Here is a 23,731-nt window from a genome sequence, read left to right on the forward strand (position 1 = left end):
CTCTTTGCCATTTCCTGTTGGGGAAGAGAATATCCCACAAGTAAGGATGACGCCGTGGACCGGACACACCGTTGGAGAAAGTAATTTATCAGGTAAGCATAAATTCTGTTTTTGCACAACTCCACAGACGTGAGCACAATGTTATCTATATGGCACACATTAAATAACACCCCCCTGCCTGTGAAAAACTGTCAAATGTATTGAGATAAGAGGCGACCTTCAAGGGCTTAGACATTAGCATATGAGTCTACCTAGGTTTAGCTTTTAACTAAAATACCAAGAGAACAAAAAATATTTGATGATTAAGTGAAGTGGAAAGTTGTTTAAAATGGCATGCTCTATCTGAATCATGAAAGTTTAACTTTGACTAGACTATCTTTTTTTTAAATTTACACACCACGAGTGAGCATTCCTGTTCTGCTCCAAATAATGATATTGGCTAGTGAGTTAGTCAGGAGGTGGCAGATTGTAACTCAGCTGGTATTATAAACACAGAGCTGGAGTTGGTGTGTATTGCACTTCAGTGAAGGCTTAATTTGTGTCATACAAGCCACTACTTACTGAGAATTTGTGGCGTTTGAATGCTGGCGCACGTGGCACTTGCAGCATATATGTGTGTTGCCGCTGAAACTGTTAAATAACTTACTTGAAGAATTGTTGCTAAAATTCATTCGGGACAGGCAGTTCTCTGCGTCTCTCTAGTAGTACATTTGATACTTTTGCCTTGGCTGAGGCTTCTTATGGGAGAGGTTCTTCAAGCGGTGGTGCCTTCTGTTTAGGTGGTCCTGTCTTTTTCTCCCTCCCTGTTCATTTTGTGTCCTCTAGCTTGGGTATTGGTTCCCACTAGTAATTGGAATGACGTTGTGGACTCTCCATGTCTTAGAAAAGAAAACAAAATTTATGCTTACCTGATAAATTTCTTTCTTTCCGGACATGGAGAGTCCACGACCCCGTCCTCTTTTTAATTATAATTCGGCAGTTTTTTACAGTAACCCTCAGGCACCTTTTTCACCCTTGTGTTTTCTTCTTTTTCTATTTTCCTTCAACTAAATGAGCTTTGCTGGGGTGCTCTTTGCCTCCTCCTGCTGGCCAGGAGTTGAATATCCCGCTAGTAATTGGAATGACGTTGTGGACTCTCTTTGGCCGGAAAGAATATATATATTTTTTTTTCAGGTACGCCTAAATTTTGTTTTTTCTGCAAATAAGTTTTTTTTTTTTTTTTTTTTTTTTTTTTTTTTGTGTGGAAAGTTGCCATTTGTCCTTTCTTCTTTTATCCCAAACTGATCATAGTATAGCCTGCTTGTCTGCATTATTCCTGTTTGTAGGGTGTATAATCTGCTCTTTCAGCTATGGGTATTTTTAGTAACCTAGGGGATCTAGAGATTTAAATACTTTAACATGAGAGCCACTTAAGCTATAATCTGTCTATAATATAATAAAACAAATACATGCACAGACTGATTTAACACATGGGTACCCAGTCTGAGCCATTCAGACATAAGAACCTTAGACAGGTATAAATAGGACTTAAAGGGACAGTCTACCATAGAATTGTTATTGTTTTAAAAGATAGATAATTCCTTTATTACCCATTCCCCAGTTTTGCACAACCAACACAGTTATATTAATGTACTTTTTACTTTGTGATTACCTTGTATCTAAGAACCTTCTTCCAGCCCCCTGATCACATGACTCTGACTATTATCTATTGTCTTGCAGTTAGCATTGTGTTGGGCTAAATATTAAATAACTCCCTGTGCCTGTACACGGTGTTATCTATATGGCCCATGTGTACTTTCGGTCTCTGTGTTGAAAAGCAATTTAAAAAGCCTGTGATAAGAGGCAGCCCTCAAGAGTTTAGAAATTAGCATATGAGCCTACCTAGGTTTAGTTTCAACTAAGAATACTAAGAGAAAAAAGCAAATTTGATGATAAAAGTAAATTGGAAAGTTGATTAAAATTACATGTCCTATCTGAATAATGAAAGTTTAATTTTGACTAGACTGTCCCTTTAAGACTCATCTTGATTTATGTCAAAATTGTGCTTTATCGCACACTCCCTAAAGGCCAAAAAGCAAAATCTGCAACTTAGGTTTTCAAAATGCTGCGAATCTCCTATACCAGCTAACTAATTTGTTGTATTGGCAGGGTACAACTTTGGATTGTTGGCCTTTCACAGGAGTGTGGGTCAGGCAAAAAAAAGTGTTTCACAAAAGCAAGAGGTTTCCCTTTTTAGGTCATATTTTTTTGTTATTTTCTTGCAATTAAAAAAAAAACCATTTCAAATTAAAATGTACTACAGTGATTTGTTTTTTATGATAGTGGTAGAGGGCCGATAAAGACAACTCCGTTTCAGTCTAGTTATGCACAAACACTTTCAAAATTAAAATAAATACCTTCAACTTAAAGGGAAGTTCCAGTCATATTTGAAATTCACGTGATACAAAGCGGCACCAATCCTCTGAGCAGGCACACGGTTTGTTTAAAAGGAAGATGTCCCTAGGTTTGTGTTTCTGCTGTCCTATTTTGTCACAGACATTGCAAGCGAATCATATACATATTGCAATATATAAGTAATTACTATTTATAAACCACAAACAGGTAGCTGGAATGGCAACTTCACTGACTCGTCTTGCTTTTAAAGTAGAATTGTTTACAGACAACTGGAGACAAAGTCAGGTTTTACATTGAATAAAAATACTGTTACTTTTTTCTAATAGCATCTTTATTTTGATACTACCAGGTTGTCCCTGTTATGCTTCACTTGCTGACTGCCATTAGCAGCGTACGTTTGTACATTCCCAAGGATCTGCGTTCTCTGGACAATAGACAGAGTGTGCTCAAGTCTATCCAGGTAACATTACAAACAATTTAATGGCCTCTAACAATCAACTTACTGAGTGTTTTAGTTTTCCTGCTGTTTCACATTAATATCCTGCAAAGCTTTAGGATTTGCCATATTTTCACTGACCTGACTTTTCTGATTAATTTGTTTGTGAAAACACAGATAAGTATATTTTAATGTTAAAGGGACATTGTACACTAGATTTTTCTTTGCATAAATGTTTTGTAGACGATCCATTTATATAGCCCATACAGGGTTTTTTTTTTTTTTTTTAATATATAGTTTTGCTAATTTAAAAAAAAATATTGTGCTGATTTTCAAACTAACTAAGCTCTAAAGTTTTAGAAGTAGACTGTTGTCTACTGACTGCAGCTTGCTCCTGTTTATATAAAGGGCCTTTTCATATGAAGGGGAGGGGGAGGGTGTATGCTCTTTTTGCTTTCCAGCCCATCTCAGAGGGTGTCCCTGCCAAACCTTTTCATCAGTGCTAAACTGAGAGCTTCTAAGTAAGTTTTTAAAAGGTTTTATACTGGATTTTTAGATCTGTATCTGTGCATTTTATTCTTTATATTAGATTTCTCTTGTTAAGTGTATCCAGTCCACGGATCATCCATTACTTATGGGATATTAACTCCTCCCCAACAGGAAGTGCAAGAGGATTCACCCAGAAGAGCTGCTATATAGCTCCTCCCCTAACTGCCATTACCAGTCATTCTCTTGCACCCAACGAATAGATAGGATGTGTGAGAGGACTGTGGTGATTATACTTAGTTTCATACCTTCAATCAAAAGTTTATTTTATAATAGCACCGGAGTGTGTTATTCCTTCTCTGGTAGAATTTGAAGAAGAATCTACCTGAGTTTTTCTATGATTTTAGCCGGAGTAGTTAAGATCATATTGCTGTTTCTCGGCCATCTGAGGAGAGGTAAACTTCAGATCAGGGGACAGCGGGCAGATTAATCTGCAAAGAGGTATGTAGCAGCTTATTATTTTCTGACAATGGAATTGATGAGAAAATTCTGCCATACCGATATAATGTAAACTCAGCCTTAAATGCAGTAGCAGCAACTGGTATCAGGCTGTCATGTATGTATATTTTACACTTCAGTATTCTGGGGAATGGCACTTCACTGGAATTATACTGTATGCATAAAACTTTAGCCTAATTTGCAGGGACTAGCAACAGGCTTTTTAATAACACTCAATTTATTAATGTTTAACGTTTTTTGCTGGCATGTAAAATCGTTTAATTTTCTGAGGTACTGGGTGAAAAAATGTTTTGGGCACTATTTTTTTCCACTTGGCAGTCGTTTTATTTAATTTCTGACAGTTTACTGATCTCTCTCACTGTTAGCTATCAGGGTTAGTTATCCTTTGCTAATGGGAGCAATCCTTTGCTAAAATTGTGTTTTTTACAAAGATTTGATGCTATAACTTTTCAGTTTATTAATTTTCAACTGTCATAACTTTTTTCTGTGCTTCTTATAGGCACAGTACGTTTTCATATTATAGTAAATTACTTGAAAAGTATTTCCAAGTTGCTAGTTTATTTGCTAGTGTGTTAAACATGTCTGATTCAGAGGAAGATATCTGTGCTATATGTGCTAAAGCCAAAGTGGAGCCCAATAGAAATTTATGTACTAACTGTATTGATGCTACTTTAAATAAAAGTCAATCTGTACAAATTGAACATATTTCACCAAACAACGAGGGGAGAGTTATGCCGACTAACTCGCCTCACGTGTCAGTACCTGCATCTCCCGCTCGGGAGGTGCGTGATATTGTAGCGCCGAGTACATCTGGGCGGCCATTACAAATCACATTACAGGATATGGCTACTGTTATGACTGAAGTTTTGGCTAAATTACCAGAACTAAGCGTGATCACTCTGGGGTGAGAACAGAGTGCGCTGATAATATTAGGGCCATGTCAGACACTGCGTCACAATTTGCTGAACATGAGGACGGAGAGCTTCATTCTGCGGGTGACGGTTCTGATCCAAACAAACTGGATTCAGATATTTCAAATTTTAAATTTAAGCTGGAAAACCTCCGTGTATTACTAGGGGAGGTGTTAGCGGCTCTGAATGATTGTAACACAGTTGCAATACCAGAGAAAATGTGTAGGTTGGATAAATATTTTGCGGTACCGGCGAGTACTGACGTTTTTCCTATACCTAAGAGACTTACTGAAATTGTTACTAAGGAGTGGGATAGACCCGGTGTGCCGTTCTCACCCCCTCCGATATTTAGAAAGATGTTTCCAATAGACGCCACCACACGGGACTTATGGCAAACGGTCCCTAAGGTGGAGGGAGCAGTTTCTACTTTAGCTAAGCGTACCACTATCCCGGTGGAGGATAGCTGTGCCTTTTCAGATCCAATGGATAAAAAGTTAGAGGGTTACCTTAAGAAAATGTTTGTTCAACAAGGTTTTATATTGCAACCTCTTGCATGCATTGCGCCTGTCACGGCTGCAGCAGCATTTTGGTTTGAGTCTCTGGAAGAGACACTTGAATCAGCTCCATTAGATGAGATTACACACAAGCTTAAAGCCCTTAAGTTAGCTAACTCATTTATTTCAGATGCCGTAGTACATTTAACTAAACTTACGGCTAAGAATTCCGGATTCGCCATTCAGGCACGCAGAGCACTGTGGCTAAAATCCTGGTCAGCTGACGTTACTTCTAAATCTAAATTGCTTAATATACCTTTCAAAGGGCAGACCTTATTCGGGCCCGGGTTGAAAGAAATTATCGCTGACATTACAGGAGGTAAAGGCCATGCCCTGCCTCAAGACAGAGCCAAACCTAAGGCTAGACAGTCTAATTTTCGTTCCTTTCGTAATTTCAAAGCAGGAGCAGCATCAACTTCCTCTGCACCAAAACAGGAAGGAGCTGTTGCTCGCTACAGACAAGGCTGGAGACCTAACCAGTCCTGGAACAAGGGCAAGCAGGCCAGGAAACTTGCTGCTGCCCCTAAGACAGCATGAATCGAGGGCCCCCGATCCGGGAACGGATCTAGTGGGGGCAGACTTTCTCTCTTCGCCCAGGCTTGGGCAAGAGATGTCCAGGATCCCTGGGCGTTAGAGATCATATCTCAGGGATACCTTCTAGACTTCAAATTCTCTCCCCCAAGAGGGAGATTTCATCTGTCAAGGTTGTCAACAAACCAAATAAAGAAAGAGGCGTTTCTACGCTGCGTACAAGATCTTTTATTAATGGGAGTGATCCATCCGGTTCCGCGGTCGGAACAAGGACAAGGGTTTTACTCAAATCTGTTTGTGGTTCCCAAAAAAGAGGGAACTTTCAGGCCAATCTTGGATTTAAAGATCCTAAACAAATTCCTAAGAGTTCCATCGTTCAAAATGGAAACTATTCGGACAATTTTACCCATGATCCAAAAGGGTCAGTACATGACCACAGTGGATTTAAAGGATGCTTACCTTCACATACCGATTCACAAAGATCATTACCGGTATCTAAGGTTTGCCTTTCTAGACAGGCATTACCAGTTTGTAGCTCTTCCATTCGGATTGGCTACGGCTCCGAGAATCTTCACAAAGGTTCTGGGTGCTCTTCTGGCGGTACTAAGACCGCGAGGAATTGCGGTAGCTCCGTACCTAGACGACATTCTGATACAAGCTTCAAGCTTTCAAACTACCAAGTCTCATACAGAGTTAGTACTGGCATTTCTAAGGTCGCATGGATGGAAGGTGAACGAAAAGAAGAGTTCTCTCTTTCCACTCACAAGAGTTCCCTTCTTGGGGACTCTTATAGATTCTGTAGAAATGAAGATTTACCTGACAGAAGACAGGTTAACAAAGCTTCAAAATGCATGCCGTGTCCTTCATTCCATTCATCACCCGTCAGTAGCTCAATGCATGGAGGTGATCGGCTTAATGGTAGCAGCAATGGACATAGTACCCTTTGCACGCCTACATCTCAGACCGCTGCAATTGTGCATGCTAAGTCAGTGGAATGGGGATTACTCAGACTTGTCCCCTTCTCTGAATCTGGATCAAGAGACCAGAAATTCTCTTCTATGGTGGCTTTCTCGGCCACATCTGTCCAGGGGGATGCCATACAGCAGGCCGGACTGGACAATTGTAACAACAGACGCCAGCCTACTAGGTTGGGGCGCTGTCTGGAATTCTCTGAAGGCTCAGGGACAATGGAATCAGGAGGAGAGTCTCCTACCAATAAACATTCTGGAATTGAGAGCAGTTCTCAATGCCCTTCTGGCTTGGCCCCAGTTAACAACTCGGGGGTTCATCAGGTTTCAGTCGGACAACATCACGACTGTAGCTTACATCAACCATCAGGGAGGGACAAGAAGCTCCCTAGCAATGATGGAAGTATCAAAGATAATTCGCTGGGCAGAGTCTCACTCTTGCCACCTGTCAGCAATCCACATCCCGGGAGTGGAGAACTGGGAGGCGGATTTCTTAAGTCGTCAGACTTTTCATCCGGGGGAGTGGGAACTTCATCCGGAGGTCTTTGCCCAAATACTTCGACGTTGGGGCAAACCAGAGATAGATCTCATGGCGTCTCGACAGAACGCCAAGCTTCCTCGTTACGGGTCCAGATCCAGGGATCCGGGAGCGGTTCTGATAGATGCTTTGACAGCACCTTGGACCTTCGGGATGGCTTATGTGTTTCCACCCTTCCCGATGCTTCCTCGATTGATTGCCAGAATCAAACAGGAGAGAGCATCAGTGATTCTAATAGCGCCTGCATGGCCACGCAGGACTTGGTATGCAGATCTAGTGGACATGTCATCCTGTCCACCTTGGTCGCTACCTCTGAAACAGGACCTTCTGATCCAGGGTCCCTTCAAACATCAAAATCTAATTTCTCTGAAGCTGACTGCTTGGAAATTGAACGCTTGATTTTATCAAAACGTGGTTTTTCTGAGTCAGTTATTGATACCTTAATACAGGCTAGGAAGCCTGTTACCAGAAAGATTTACCATAAGATATGGCGCAAATACTTATATTGGTGCGAATCCAAGAGTTACTCGTGGAGTAAGGTTAGGATTCCGAGGATATTGTCTTTTCTACAAGAAGGTTTAGAAAAGGGTTTATCCGCTAGTTCCTTAAAGGGACAGATTTCAGCTCTGTCCATTCTTTTACACAAACGTCTGTCAGAAGTTCCGGACGTTCAAGCTTTTTGTCAGGCTTTAGCTAGGATCAAGCCTGTGTTTAAAACTGTTGCTCCACCATGGAGTTTGAACTTAGTTCTTAATGTTTTACAGGGGGTTCCGTTTGAACCCCTTCATTCCATTGATATCAAGTTGTTATCTTGGAAAGTTCTGTTTTTAATGGCGATTTCCTCGGCTCGAAGAGTCTGAGTTATCTGCCTTACATTGTGATTCTCCTTATCTGATTTTTCATTCAGACAAGGTAGTTCTGCGTACTAAACCTGGGTTCCTACCTAAGGTGGTCACTAACAGGAATATCAATCAAGAGATTGTGGTTCCATCTTTGTGTCCTAATCCTTCTTCGAAAAAGGAACGTCTGCTACACAATCTAGATGTAGTCCGTGCCCTGAAATTTTATCTACAGGCAACTAAGGATTTTCGACAAACGTCTTCCCTGTTTGTCGTTTATTCTGGTCAGAGGAGAGGTCAAAAAGCTTCGGCTACCTCTCTCTCCTTTTGGCTTCGTAGCATAATACGGTTAGCCTATGAGACTGCTGGACAGCAGCCTCCTGAAAGAATTACAGCACATTCTACTAGAGCTGTGGCTTCCACTTGGGCCTTTAAGAATGAGGCTTCTGTTGAACAGACTTGCAAGGCTGCAACTTGGTCTTCTCTTCATACTTTTTCCAAATTTTACAAATTTGACACTTTTGCTTCTTCGGAGGCTGTTTTTGGGAGAAAGGTTCTTCAGGCAGTGGTTCCTTCCGTATAAAGAGCCTGCCTGTCCCTCCCGTCATCCGTGTACTTTAGCTTTGGTATTGGTATCCCATAAGTAATGGATGATCCGTGGACTGGATACACTTAACAAGAGAAAACATAATTTATGCTTACCTGATAAATTTATTTCTCTTGTGGTGTATCCAGTCCACGGCCCGCCCTGTCACTTTAAGGCAGGTCATTTTTCCATTAAACTACAGTCACCACTGCACCCTATGGTTTTCCTTTCTCTGCATGTTTTCGGTCGAATGACTGGTAATGGCAGTTAGGGGAGGAGCTATATAGCAGCTCTGCTGGGTGAATCCTCTTGCACTTCCTGTTGGGGAGGAGTTAATATCCCATAAGTAATGGATGATCCGTGGACTGGATACACCACAAGAGAAATAAATTTATCAGGTAAGCATAAATTATGTTTTTATTACATGCAGTTTTATGAAAACTGGTGTATACTGTCTCTTTAAAAGCACTCAAAGCTGAAAATTATTGTGTTTTTATTGTATCTGTTATGTTATAAGCTAATTATTGGACCATTGCTTTCTTTTTAACTTAACGCTTTCGGTTTCAGCATATAGATAGATATCTGGGTATTTTTTTTTATTATATTTTTTTTCTTGATGTAGTGTTTTACCTAGCTAATTGAAAATGTTGTAAGGTTTAGCCAAGATTTCTAGGTGTCAACATTTGATAGTGAGTGGAATATTCAGAATTTAGAAAATGCTATGCTTTGATACAGCACCTAATACATTTTTGTTTTGTTTTAATTTCTTCACATATTATAGCTGCAGCTCCACATGGATTATTAGTTATGGTCAGTGTTGTGTATTTACTGTACAAAGAAGAATGATATTGAAATAAAACCCAGTTATAGCATTATCATTATATCTGCTGCATATTGGACTTCAGCATATGGATACAATATGGTCAAAATCACAAGCTCTCTCCTTTTTTCTGCTTTTATTGTGGAAGTGTTCTCACATACACCAAACAAGAGAAGTTTTACTGGACAGCAGCTGAAGTCTTTCAGAGCAAATTAATATTACATATTTAAAAATGAATACATACATATTATACACAAGTTCATTTTATTAAGGTCACGGGTTGACAAATGTATTTTTAAAAAAATAGGGAGCCAGCAAGGATATTAACCCCTTAGTGCTGAGCCATTTCACAATCCAGTTTTAAGGTTTTTAGTAATTTGCACTCATTAGATTTATACATTAGATTAAGTGAGTGTTATTTCTGAGGTACCCACACAAATATCTAAAATATGGGGGTGGTGTCTTTGTTTTGTGATTCAAACATGGTATACAGCATGGGAGTTATTTCTTTTTAAATATTTTAAATGCATATTTTGGTTTAGTTTTTTAAATAAGTAACTAGTTTAAAATGTTTTATGTTTGGTCACTTTGCACCAGCTTGGCATTTATATTGAAAATAAGTGTGAATAGAATATCTAACCATAAATGTTCAAACTCGCACAGTGTAAAACAAAACCCAGCAAAACATGCCCTAAAACTGATATATAGTCTAATATATGGACAGTGCTGAGGATTATGTTGGCACTTTATAAAGTATTTTAGTAATAATAATAGTAATAAAGTTTGTGCGTGTAAATGTGCATATCAATCTACATTTTGAGGGGGGGGGGATTAACTTTACAATGTACACAAGGTGGTTGTGTATTTTAAAACTCAAAATCCCATTCCTGGTTTGTGATGCAAAAGAATAGAATGTTATGAATATCTGTTTTGGTTAATTACAAGTCTTACCTATAATCATATTCTATACTTTTGCGTGGCATGAAAGGATATTGCTGCTTTAAGGGTCACGCTTTCTTATTGTAACTATTTTCCTCCTTTCCGACTGCCCTTTAAATGTGCAAATCTGTACATTACCCAAGATATCTCTCCTGATTGGCGGTAGGCACGCTCCAAGTCAGTCTTTAGTCTTTAAGACAACTAGTATTTCTAAGGTCAATCATAATCCTTTATAAAAGCTTTTCAAATTAATTTATCTACACTTTTTTACTTTCTTATGACACCATGAGTCCACGGCTCATCAATAATTACTGTTGGGAATATCACTTCTGCCCAGCAGCAGGCAGCGAAGAGCACCACAGCAACGCTGTTAAATATCACCACCCTTCCCTCCCCCCCCAGTCATTCTCTTTGCCTACGTTAGAGCAAGGAAGTGGTAATATTAGGTTTTTGAAAAGATTCTTCAATCAAGAGTTAATTATTTTTTGTTTGGTAAATATCACAAGCTTGTGTTTGCTCCGATAGGGTGTAGCTGTAGTCCACATCAGTCTCTTCAGTAGAGCAGTGGTGGCTTTAAAGCAATGGGAATTTGTGGGACATAATCTCACTGCGCCTCCCATATACTGTATCTAATGCTGAAAGTCTGAATAAGATTACTCAGATTTCTCCAACATTGGTATGTCCGGTCCACGGCGTCATCCTTACTTGTGGGATATCTCTTCCCCAACAGGAAATGGCAAAGAGTCCCAGCAAAGCTGGCCATATAGTCCCTCCTAGGCTCCGCCCACCCCAGTCATTCTCTTTGCCGTTGCACAGGCAACATCTCCACGGAGATGGTTAAGAGTTTTTTGGTGTTTAAATGTAGTTTTTATTCTTCTATCAAGTGTTTGTTATTTTAAAATAGTGCTGGTATGTACTATTTACTCTGAAAGAGAAAAGGATGAAGATTTCTGTTTGTGAGAGGAAGATGATTTTAGCAGACAGTAACTAAAATCGATTGCTGTTTCCACATAGGACTGTTGAGATGAAGTAACTTCAGTTGGGGGAAACAGTTAGCAGACTTTTCTGCTTAAGGTATGACTAGCCATATTTCTAACAAGACCATGTAATGCTGGAAGGCTGTCATTTCCCCTCATGGGGACCGGGAAGCCATTTTCTTAGTCAAACAAACAGAATAAAGGGCTTAATATGGGCTAAAAAACTGGTAGAAATTTTTATGGGCTAAATCGATTGCTTTATTTGGGCATTTTATTCATATTTATGCTGACAATTCGCATTTATAAACTTGGGGAACGTTTATTAAACGGCAGGCACTATGTTAGACACCTTTTCCAGTCAGGGGGCCTTCCTAGTTGTAGACTGAGCCTCATTTTCGCGCCATTACTGCGCAGTTGTTTTTTGACAGCAGGGCATGCAGATGCATGTGTGAGGATCTGAAATTTGCTGGAAAAGCTTCTAGAAGGCGTCAATTGGTATCGTATTCCCCTCTGGGCTATAGCTGGGACTGTATAGGGGTTAAATTTGTAAACGGCTCCGGTTCCGTTATTTTAAGGGTTAAAGCTCTGAAATTTGGTGTGCAATACTCTTAATGCTTTAAGACACTGTGGTGAAATTTTGGTAATTTTTGAACAATTCCTTCATACTTTTTCACATATTCAGTAATAAAGTGTTTTCTGTTTAAAATTTAAAGAGACAGTAACGGTTTTGTTTTAAAACGTTTTTTGTGCTTTGTTGACAAGTTTAAGCCTGTTTAACATGTCTGTGCCTTCGGATAAGCTATGTTCTATATGTATGAAAGCCAATGTGTCTCCCCATTTAAATGTATGTGAAAATTGTGCCATAGCGTCCAAACAAAGTAAGGACAGTACTGCCACAGATAATGAAATTGCCCAAGATGATTCCTCAAATGAGGGGAGTAAACATGATACTACATCATCTCCTACTGTGTCTACACCAGTTTTGCCCACACAGGAGGCCCCTAGTACATCTAGTGCGCCAATGCTTATTACCATGCAACAATTAACGGCTGTAATGGATAACTCCATAGCAAATATTTTATCCAAAATGCCTACTTATCAGAGAAAGCGCGATTGCTCTGTTTTAAACACTGAAGAGCAGGAGGGCGCTGAAGATAATTGTTCTGTCATACCCTCACACCAATCTGAAGGGGCCATGAGGGAGGTTTTGTCAGATGGAGAAATTTCAGATTCAGGAAAAATTTCTCAACAAGCTGAACCTGATGTTGTGACATTTAAATTTAAATTAGAACATCTCCGCGCACTGCTTAAGGAGGTGTTGTCTACTCTGGATGATTGTGACAACTTGGTGATTCCAGAGAAATTATGCAAGATGGACAAGTTCCTAGAGGTTCCGGTGCACCCAGACGCTTTTCCTATACCCAAGCGGGTGGCGGACATAGTAAATAAGGAGTGGGAAAAGCCCGGCATACCTTTTGTTCCCCCCCCTATATTTAAGAAATTATTTCCTATGGTCGACCCCAGAAAGGACTTATGGCAGACAGTCCCTAAGGTCGAGGGGGCAGTTTCTACTCTAAACAAACGCACTACTATTCCTATCGAAGATAGTTGTGCTTTCAAAGATCCTATGGATAAAAAATTGGAGGGTTTGCTTAAAAAGATTTTTGTACAGCAAGGTTACCTTCTACAACTCATTTCGTGCATTGTTCCTGTCACTACAGCAGCGTGGTTCTGGTTCGAGGAACTAGAAAACTCGCTTAGTAGAGAGACTCCATATGAGGAGGTTATGGACAGAGTTCACGCACTTAAGTTGGCTAACTCTTTTATTTTAGAAGCCGCTTTGCAATTAGCTAGATTAGCGGCGAAAAATTCAGGGTTTGCTATCGTGGCACGCAGAGCGCTTTGGCTAAAGTCTTGGTCAGCGGATGTGTCATCCAAGACAAAATTGCTTAACATCCCTTTCAAAGGTAAAACTCCATTTGGAACAGAATTGAAAGAGATTATTTCAGACATCACTGGGGGAAAGGGCCACGCCCTTCCACAAGATAGGCCTTTCAAGGCCAAAAATAAGTAATTTTCGTTCCTTTCGCAATTTCAGGAACAGACCAGCCTCTAATTCTGCATCCTCTAAGCAAGAGGGTAATGCCTCACAACCCAAACCAGCCTGGAAACCGATGCAAGGCTGGAACAAGGGTAAGCAGGCCAAGAAGCCTGCCGCTGCTAACAAAACAGCATGAAGGAGTAGCCCCCGATCCGGGACCGGATCTAGTGGGGGGCAGACTCTCTCTCTTTGCTCAGGCTGTTCAGGATCCCTGGGCGCTAGAAATAGTTTCTCAGGGTTATCTCCTGGAATTCAGGGAACTACCCCCAAGGGGAAGGTTCCACATGTCTCACTTATCCTCAAACCAAATAAAGAGACAGGCGTTCTTACATTGTGTAGAAGACCTGTTAAAGATGGGAGTGATACACCCAGTTCCAATAAAGGAACAAGGAATGGGATTTTATTCCAATCTGTTCGTAGTTCTCAAAAAAGAGGGAACTTTCAGACCAATTTTGGATTTGAAGATCCTAAACAAATTTCTCAGGGTACCATCGTTCAAGATGGAAACCATTCGAATGATTCTACCCACTATCCAGGAAAGTCAATTTATAACTACCGTGGATCTAAAGGATGCGTACCTACATATTCCTATCCACAAAGAACATCATCAGTTCCTAAGGTTCGCTTTTCTGGACAAGCATTACCAGTTTGTGGCCCTCCCATTCGGGTTAGCCACTGCTCCAAGGATTTTCACAAAGGTACTAGGGTCCCTTCTAGCGGTTCTAAGACCGAGGGGCATTGCAGTAGTACCTTACTTGGACGACATTCTAATACAAGCGTCGTCCCTGTCAAAAGCAAAGGCTCATACAGACATCGTTCTGGCCTTTCTCAGATCACACGGATGGAAGGTGAACATAGAAAAAAGTTTTCTGTCTCCTTCGACAAGAGTTCCCTTCTTGGGAACAATAATAGATTCCTTAGAAATGAGGATTTTTCTGACAGAGGTCAGAAAGTCAAAACTTCTAAGCTCTTGTCAAGTTCTTCATTCTGTTCCTCGTCCTTCCATAGCGCAGTGCATGGAAGTAGTAGGGTTGATGGTTGCAGCAATGGACATAGTTCCTTTTGCACAAATTCATCTAAGACCATTACAACTGTGCATGCTCAAACAGTGGAATGGGAACTATACAGACTTGTCTCCAATGATTCAAGTAGATCAGAAGACCAGAGATTCACTCCGTTGGTGGCTGACCCTGGACCATCTGTCCCAGGAAATGAGCTTCCGCAGACCAGAGTGGGTCATTGTCACGACCGACGCCAGTCTAGTGGGCTGGGGCGCGGTCTGGGAATCCCTGAAAGCTCAGGGTCTATGGTCTCTGGAAGAGTCTCTTCTCCCGATAAACATTCTGGAACTGAGAGCGATACTCAATGCTCTCAGGGCTTGGCCTCAACTAGCGAAGGCCAGATTCATAAGGTTCCAATCAGACAACATGACGACCGTTGCGTATATCAATCATCAGGGGGGAACAAGGAGTTCCCTGGCGATGAAAGAAGTGACCAAAATAATTCAATGGGCGGAGGATCACTCCTGCCACCTGTCTGCGATCCACATCCCAGGTGTGGAAAACTGGGAGGCGGATTTTCTGAGTCGTCAGACATTCCATCCGGGGGAGTGGGAACTCCATCCGGAGATCTTTGCCCAAATAACTCAATTATGGGGCATTCCAGACATGGATCTGATGGCGTCTCGTCAGAACTTCAAGGTTCCTTGCTACGGGTCCAGATCCAGGGATCCCAAGGCGACTCTAGTAGATGCACTAGTAGCACCTTGGACCTTCAACCTAGCTTATGTATTTCCACTGTTTCCTCTCATTCCCAGGCTGGTAGCCAGGATCAATCAGGAGAGGGCCTCGGTGATCTTGATAGCTCCTGCGTGGCCACGCAGGACTTGGTATGCAGACCTGGTGAATATGTCATCGGTTCCACCATGGAAGCTACCTTTGAGACAGGACCTTCTTGTTCAGGGTCCATTCGAACATCCAAATCTGGTCTCCCTCCAGCTGACGGCTTGGAGATTGAACGCTTGATTCTATCGAAGCGTGGGTTTTCAGATTCTGTGGTAGATACTCTGGTTCAGGCCAGAAAACCGGTAACTAGAAAGATTTACCATAAAATATGGAAAAGATATATCTGTTGGTGTGAATCCAAAGGATTCCCATGGAATAAGATAAAAATTCCTAAGATTCTCTCCTTTCTACAAGAAGGTTTGGAGAAAGGATTATCTGCAAGTTCTCTAAAGGGACAGATCTCTGCTTTATCTGTCTTACTACACAAAAGACTGGCAGCTGTGCCAGATGTTCAAGCATTTGTTCAGGCTCTGGTTAGGATCAAGCCTGTTTACAGACCTTTGACTCCTCCCTGGAGTCTAAATCTAGTTCTTTCAGTTCTTCAAGGGGTTCAGTTTCAACCTTTATATTCCATAGATATTAAGTTACTATCTTGGAAAGTTTTGTTTTTGGTTGCAATTTCTTCTGCTAGAAGAGTTTCAGAGTTATCTGCTCTGCAGTGTTCTCCGCCCTATCTGGTGTTCCATGCAGATAAGGTGGTTTTGCGTACTAAGCCTGGTTTTCTTCCTAAGGTTGTTTCTAACAAAAATATTAACCAGGAGATAGTTGTACCTTCTTTGTGTCCGAATCCAGTTTCAAAGAAGGAACGTTTGTTACACAATTTGGACGTAGTCCGTGCTCTAAAATTCTATTTAGAGGCTACAAAAGATTTCAGACAAACATCTTCCTTGTTTGTTGTTTATTCTGGTAAAAGGAGAGGTCAAAAAGCGACTTCTACCTCTTTCCTTTTGGCTTAAAAGCATCATCCGATTGGCTTATGAGACTGCCGGACGGCAGCCTCCTGAAAGAATCACAGCTCACTCCACTAGGGCTGTGGCTTCCACATGGGCCTTCAAGAACGAGGCTTCCGTTGACCAGATATGTAAGGCAGCGATTTGGTCTCCACTGCACACTTTTGCCAAATTTTACAAATTTGATACTTTTGCTTCTTCCGAGGCTATTTTTGGGAGAAAGGTTTTGCAAGCTGTGGTGCCTTCCGTTTAGGTAACCTGATTTGCTCCCTCCCTTCATCCGTGTCCTAAAGCTTTGGTATTGGTTCCCACAAGTAAGGATGACGCCGTGGACCGGACACACCAATGTTGGAGAAAACAGAATTTATGCTTACCTGATAAATTACTTTCTCCAACGGTGTGTCCGGTCCACGGCCCGCCCTGGTTTTTTAATCAGGTCTGATGAATTATTTTCTCTAACTACAGTCACCACGGTACCATATGGTTTCTCCTATATATATTTCCTCCTGTCCGTCGGTCGAATGACTGGGGTGGGCGGAGCCTAGGAGGGACTATATGGCCAGCTTTGCTGGGACTCTTTGCCATTTCCTGTTGGGGAAGAGATATCCCACAAGTAAGGATGACGCCGTGGACCGGACACACCGTTGGAGAAAGTAATTTATCAGGTAAGCATAAATTCTGTTTTTATCATTTTTTTTTCCCCAGGTCTATGTGAGGGATAGGACCTCTCAAGCCTGATGCCGGGCAGTTTTCTAAGGTAAGTGCTAAGTTTATTTTCTTGGGTATGTACACAGGAAAACTGGCAATTTATTAAACATATGGTCCAAGATGACTTTATCCCTAAGAGTGAGGATACATTATAAGGGCAGTTACAGCAGGCACTGGGGACGTGGAGATATGGCTCATATGTTTGTTAGGTGGTTACGCCATGATAGGTGCATTCTCTCAACTCCCAACGGCCTTATTTCTTTTACAAGATACGATGAGTCCACGGATTTCATCCTTGTGGGATATTGCCTCCTGGTCAGCAGGAGGAGGCAAAGAGCACCACAGCAGAGCTGTATATATAGCTCCTCCATTCCTTCCCACTCTAGTCATTCTCTTTGCCTGTGTTAGTGATAGGAAGAGGTAAAGTGAGGTGTTAGTTTAAATTCTTCAATCAAGAGTTTATTATTTTTAAAATGGTGCCAAAGTGTGCTATTTCTCTTGTAAGATGTATCGAGTCCACAGATTCATACTTACTTGTGGGATATTCTCCTTCCCTACAGGAAGTGGCAGAGAGAGCACCCACAGCAGAGCTGTCTATATAGCTCCCCCCTTAGCTCCACCCCCCAGTCATTCTCTCTGCCTGCTTAACTGCTAGGAAGGGCAAAGAGCTATGTGGTGACTAAAATGTTAGTTTTTTACTTCTCAAGCAAAAGTTTATTATTTTAAATGGTACCGGTGTGTACCATTTACTCTCTGGCAGAAAAGGGATGAAGATTTCTGCAAGGAGGATGATGATCTTAGCACTTTGTAACTAAGATCCACTGCTGTTCTCACAAGGCCTGAAGAGTATTGGAAAACTTCAGTTGAGAGAACAGTTTGCAGGCTAAGCTGCATATGAGGTATGTTCAGTCTATATTTTTCTAGACAGACTGTGTTAAATCTAGAAAAGGCTGGCAATATCCCCATGAGGGAAGGGTAAGCTGTGTTCAGATACTTTAATAGGAATTTCAGCTTGCTTGAAGGGCTCATTAGTTACTGGTGACACTTAGGAAAAAACGTTTAGTTTTTTTAAGCATTTATAACGTTTTTTTGAAGGGACTAAAGGGTTCATTGTGGCTTGGTTTTGAGTTTTGTAACTCACATGGTTAATTAAGAGACACTCTGGTGTTTCTCTCATAGGCCTCAAAACATTGATTGAGGTGGGTGGGGCCTATTTTTGCTCCTCAGTTGCCCAGTTTCCTTTCCTCTGAGACATATCACTGCTTCTCCTGTCATTTCTGCTGTGTTTGAGGGTTGTTAAAGAGGTTTTTTTCACCCACAAATCGTTCTGAAGGGCAGGTAGGAGCCACAGCAGAGCTGTGGCAAGGTGCTGAAAGTCTTTTTTACTGGGTTTAACGATTTTTCAATCCGTTTTTGCCATTAAGGGATTAATTGTTTATTTGCATAGCTGTGCAAAGTTGACTGTAAAAATTTCGTTAAGTTTACTGCTTTTTTACACTGTTTTGCAGAACTGGTGCAGCTTTTTTTCTCTTAAAGGCACAGTACCGTTTTATTTCTAAGTGTTTTTTACTTTGATTACAGTGTTTTCCAAGCTACAGATGCCAGCCTGCTAGGCTGGGGGGCAGTCTGGAACTCCCTGAAAGCACAGGGCTTATGGTCTCGGGAGGAATCTCTTCTTCAGATAAACATCCTAGAACTGAGAGCGATATTCAAGGCGCTTCAGTCGTGGCCTCAGCTTGCTGCAGCCAAATTAATCAGGTTTCAGTCGGACAACATCACGACTGTAGCTTATATCAATCATCAAGGAGGAACAAGGAGTTCTCTAGCGATGATGGAGGTAACCAAAATAATTAGATGGGCAGAGGATCACTCTTGCCATCTCTCAGCAATCCACATTCCAAGAGTAGAGAACTGGGAGGCGGATTTCCTAAGTCGTCAGACTTTTCATCCGGGGGGAGTGGGAACTCCATCCGGAGGTATTTGCTCAGCTGATTCAGCTATGGGGCACACCAGAATTGGATCTGATGGCGTCGCGTCAGAATGCCAAACTTCCTCGTTACGGATCCAGGTCACGGGATTCCAAGGCGGTACTGATAGATGCTCTAGCAGTACCTTGGTCGTTCATTCTGGCCTACGTGTTTCCACCGCTTCCTCTCCTCCCACGTCTGGTTGCCAGAATCAAGCAGGAGAGAGCTTTGGTGAGTCTGATAGCACCTGCTTGGCCACGCAGGACTTGGTATGCAGACCTAGTGGGCATGTCCTCGGTTCCACCGTGGACCCTGCCAATAACATTTATTACAGTTATTGGATGATGGTAAGGAAGAAGGGTATATAGATCAATCCACATTTGATTTTTTGGTGGTAGATTGCCCTATAACTCCCATCTTCAATTTCCTGCCCAAAGTCCACAAGTCTCTTGTGAACGTAAAGGGCAGACCCATTATTAGTGGTATTGGCTCTCTGTTTGAACCCCTTTCTCAGTGGCTGGATGAAATTTTGCAGCCTCTGGTTAAGGGTCTGAATAGTTATCTAAGAGACACCAAACAACTATTAAATGAGATGGATAATGTTGTTTGGAGAGAGGGATACAGTTGGCTCACGATTGATGTTGTAGCACTGTACTCCTCCATTCCACACAGTAAGGGTCTAGAAGCTTTAAATTTCTGCCTGTCAAGATTTACGAATTATAGCCACAGGTTTTGTGGCTTCATCCTTAGAGTAACAGAATTCCTATTAACACACAATGCCTTTACCTTTGAAGGAGTTTATTACCTCCAGAGATGTGGGACAGCTATGGGGGCAAAATTTGCCCCTTCTTACGCCAACCTTTTTATGGGTTGGTGGGAGCTGTCCCACATCTTTGGATGTGATGAACTTTGGAAACATAAGATCATGTACTATAGGAGGTACATTGACGACCTGCTAATGATCTGGTATGGTACGGAAGAAGAAGCTTTAAGCTTTGTATCCTTACTCAATGAAAATGGTATTGGCATAAAATTCACATTTGAATTTAATAAAACAAGCATTAATTATTTGGATGTTACTCTGACAGGCATAAACAACAATCTTGTCAGTAGTAAGGTATACAGGAAACCCATCACTGGCAATACCCTCCTCCATGCCAAAAGCAACCATCCGAAAAGAGTCTTTAAGTCGGTCCTAAAAGGACAATTCATTAGACTCCGGAGGAATTGCTCAACGGATAAGGAATATGAAACTCAATCCTTAGAGCTGGAGCAGAGGTTCTGCGAAAGAGGCTATAAAAGAGACCAAGTCAGTCATCAAAGATTGAATATTGGGGCAAACCCTAGAAATATCTATCTTGAAGATAGAACCAAGGATAAAACCAAGGGATTTGAGGGTGTATCTTTTATTACCCAATATAGCAACCAATTCCACCGCATCTGTAACATTGTTAGAAAACATTTTAATATTCTAAAAGCAGATGATGGTTTGGTAGATACGGTTTCAAAAGGGTGTAGATATGCCTTCAGACGGGGTGTAAGCCTTAGCAACATACTTGCTCCTACACAGCTCAGAGCTAGGGATGAGGCAGGCTCATCCTGGATGACATTAAAGGTACCTTTAAATGTAATTACACACAATGTACTGCCTGTGAATTTCTACAACAGGGAGTAGGCTTCAGAAGCTGTGTAACTGGAGAGAATTTTCAACATTTCTCTTTTCTGAATTGCAGAACAAGGTTCGCAATTTATTTACTTACCTGCATAGAATGCAATGTACAGTATACAGGACTCACAACCAGAGAGACCAGAGAAAGGATCAGGGAACACATTTCAAATATTAAAAATGGTAAATTAACTACACCTCTGGTCCAGCACTTTAAAAACTGTCATCAAACAAGTATTAAGTTATTAAGATGGACCATTATAGAACAGGTCAGAACGAACAAAAGAGGAGGTGACAGAGAGAGATTGCTGGAAAAAAGAGAGGTGTTTTGGATACACAGACTCAGGACCAGAGTCCCTGAAGGGTTAAACTCAGAATTTGACCTAATAAATTTTTGGGAATAATAATCCTGGTCCTGGGTCTGTGTTTCCATCCATTCTCTAGCTGTGATATGTGTAACTACAACATTATGTCTTCACATACCTGTTCAGTATAGATTTGAGAGAGAAAAATATCTATACATTAATAAATAATATCTTTTGTATATATATATAGGTATGTGTGCAATCTGTAGGCTTGTTAACATAGAATTAGGTCTTCACATTGTTGGTTCATATGTATTGGATAACAAAGTATTTATACATATTTATTGAATAAATCAGAAGGAGGAATTTGGAAAATTTACTATCTCCTTATAATTAACAAATGTTCTAACAAACATAGATGTGACTTTTAGTTTAGATTACTTCAGATTACTTTAGATCACATTATATCAGGGTTCACCTTTCATTAAGTATTAAGCATATTTTACTCTCATTCATGTTTAGTTGATTGTTTTAGTTTAAATTTCACATTTTATGTATATATTATAGATTCTTGATATAGGACAAATGTCTTCCTGTTATATCTAATTTGAGAAGGGCTGGATATAGCTTCACTCCAGGTATGGTTTTAATTAGCTTTTAACCAATCAGGTAACAGGAACCAGTTTATAGGACTGGTGCTCACCTGAGACTGCAGCTACGATTACGGCTTAATTGCCGAAACATGTCAGCAATCAGTCACTGAAGTGAAGCTATCTCCAACTGCTGCACAGCTTGTGAATCCTATACCCTTGTTGGGACAAAGAGTTTTTATTTGCAATAAAAGGAACTGGAACTTACCACCGGCTGTCTGTGCATCTCATTTTGTTATTGTTGAAAATGCAGACCTAGTGGGCATGTCCTCGGTTCCACCGTGGACCCTGCCAATGAGGCGAGACCTTCTAATCCAAGGTCCGTTCTCACATCCAAATCTAGTTTCTCTGCGTCTGACTGCTTGGAGATTGAACGCGTGGGTTCTCTAAGTCGGCCATTGATACCCTGATTCAGGCTAGAAAACCTGTCACCAGGAAGATCTATCATAAGATTTGGCGCAAATATCTTTATTGGTGTGAATCCAAAGGTTACTCGTGGAGAAGGGATTATCAGCTAGTTCTCTAAAAGGACAAATATCTGCTTTGTCTATTCTACACAAACGTCTGGCAGATGTCCCAGACGTTCAAACTTTTAGTCAGGCTTTGGTCAGAATTAAGCCTGTATTTAAGCCTGCTGCTCCGCCTTGGAGCCTAAACTTAGTCCTTAGAGTTCTTCAAGGGGTTCAGTTTGAACCTATGCATTCCATAGATATTAAATTTCTATCTTGGAAAGTTTTGTTCTTAGTTGCTATCTCTTCGGCTCGAAGAGTTTCTGAGCTTTCTGCTTTACAGTGTGATTCCCCTTATCTTATTTTCCATTCAGATAAGGTGGTTTTGCGTACCATACCTGGTTTTCTTCCTAAGGTTGTTTCTAATAAGAATATCAATCAAGAGATTGTTGTTCCTTCTCTGTGTCCTAATCCTTCATCAAAGAAGGAACGTCTGTTGCACAATCTTGATGTGGTTCGTGCTTTAAAGTTCTACTTACAAGCAACCAAAGATTTCCGTCAAACATCTTCATTGTTTGTTGTTTATTCTGGTAAGCGGAGAGGCCAAAAGGCTACGGCTACCTCTTTCCTTTTGGCTGAAAAGCATCATCCGTTTGGCCTATGAGACTGCTGGACAGCAGCCTCCTGAAACAATTACTGCTCATTCTACTAGAGCTGTGGCTTCCACATGGGCTTTTAAAATTGAGGCTTCTGTTGAACAGATTTGTAAGGCGGCGACTTGGTCTTCGCTTCATACTTTTTCCAAATTTGATACTTTTGCTTCTTCGGAGGCTATTTTTGGGAGAGAGTTTTTACAAGCAGTGGTCCCTTCCGTTTAAGGTCCCTGTCTTGACCCTCCCTTCATCCGTGTCCTAAAGCTTTGGTATTGGTATCCCACAAGTAAGGATGAATCCGTGGACTCGATACATCTCTCTGTATCGAGTCCACGACCCGCCCTGTTTATTACGACAGGCATATATATTTTTATTTTTAAACTTTCAGTCACCACTGCACCCTATGGTTTCTCCTTTTTCTTCCTAGCCTTCAGTCGAATGACTGGGGGGTGGAGCTAAGGGGGGAGCTATGTAGACAGCTCTGCTGTGGGTGCTCTCTCTGCCACTTCCTGTAGGGAAGGAGAATATCCCACAAGTAAAGATGAATCCTTGGACTCGATACATCACAAGAGAAATACATTTATCATATCAGGTAAGCATAAATTATGTTTTTACTATAGGGTGTAGCCGTATTCCTTGTCAGCCTCTAGAGTAGAGCTACAGGTGGCTTTAAAGCAATGGGAACTGGTGGGGTTTTAGCCTCACTGCGCCTCCCATACTTGTGTTGCCCTTCTGGATTATGGTCTTAGCATATAGTAACTAAGGCCCTTCTGTGTCCACAGAGCTGCAGGAGGGAGAAGACCTTTTGATCCTGTGGGACATGTCATGCTTCACTCAGCATTGAGGTAAATGCAGTCTTTATTTTTCTGGGTGCTATCTCCGATATGGCTGTACGTTTTTTTCTGTTGTCATAGGCTCTCTGGGACAGGGCTTCCTTGCC

The 23,731-nt window shown here is 41.2% G+C and overlaps 1 protein-coding gene across 1 annotated transcript in view; it reads left to right on the forward strand.

Annotated features, from left to right (window-relative positions):
• The window catches only part of MTREX (Mtr4 exosome RNA helicase), a gene marked incomplete in the record, with an annotated part of 385,857 nt that overhangs the window by 110,641 nt on the left and 251,485 nt on the right, over positions 1–23,731 (forward strand). Inside the window, 1 exon segment of the mRNA XM_053701279.1 lies at positions 2,744–2,854. Within this exon segment, the coding sequence (XP_053557254.1) occupies positions 2,744–2,854 (111 nt within the window).

Source organism: Bombina bombina, chromosome 2 (assembly GCF_027579735.1).
Source record: "Bombina bombina isolate aBomBom1 chromosome 2, aBomBom1.pri, whole genome shotgun sequence".
Taxonomy (NCBI): domain Eukaryota; kingdom Metazoa; phylum Chordata; class Amphibia; order Anura; family Bombinatoridae; genus Bombina; species Bombina bombina.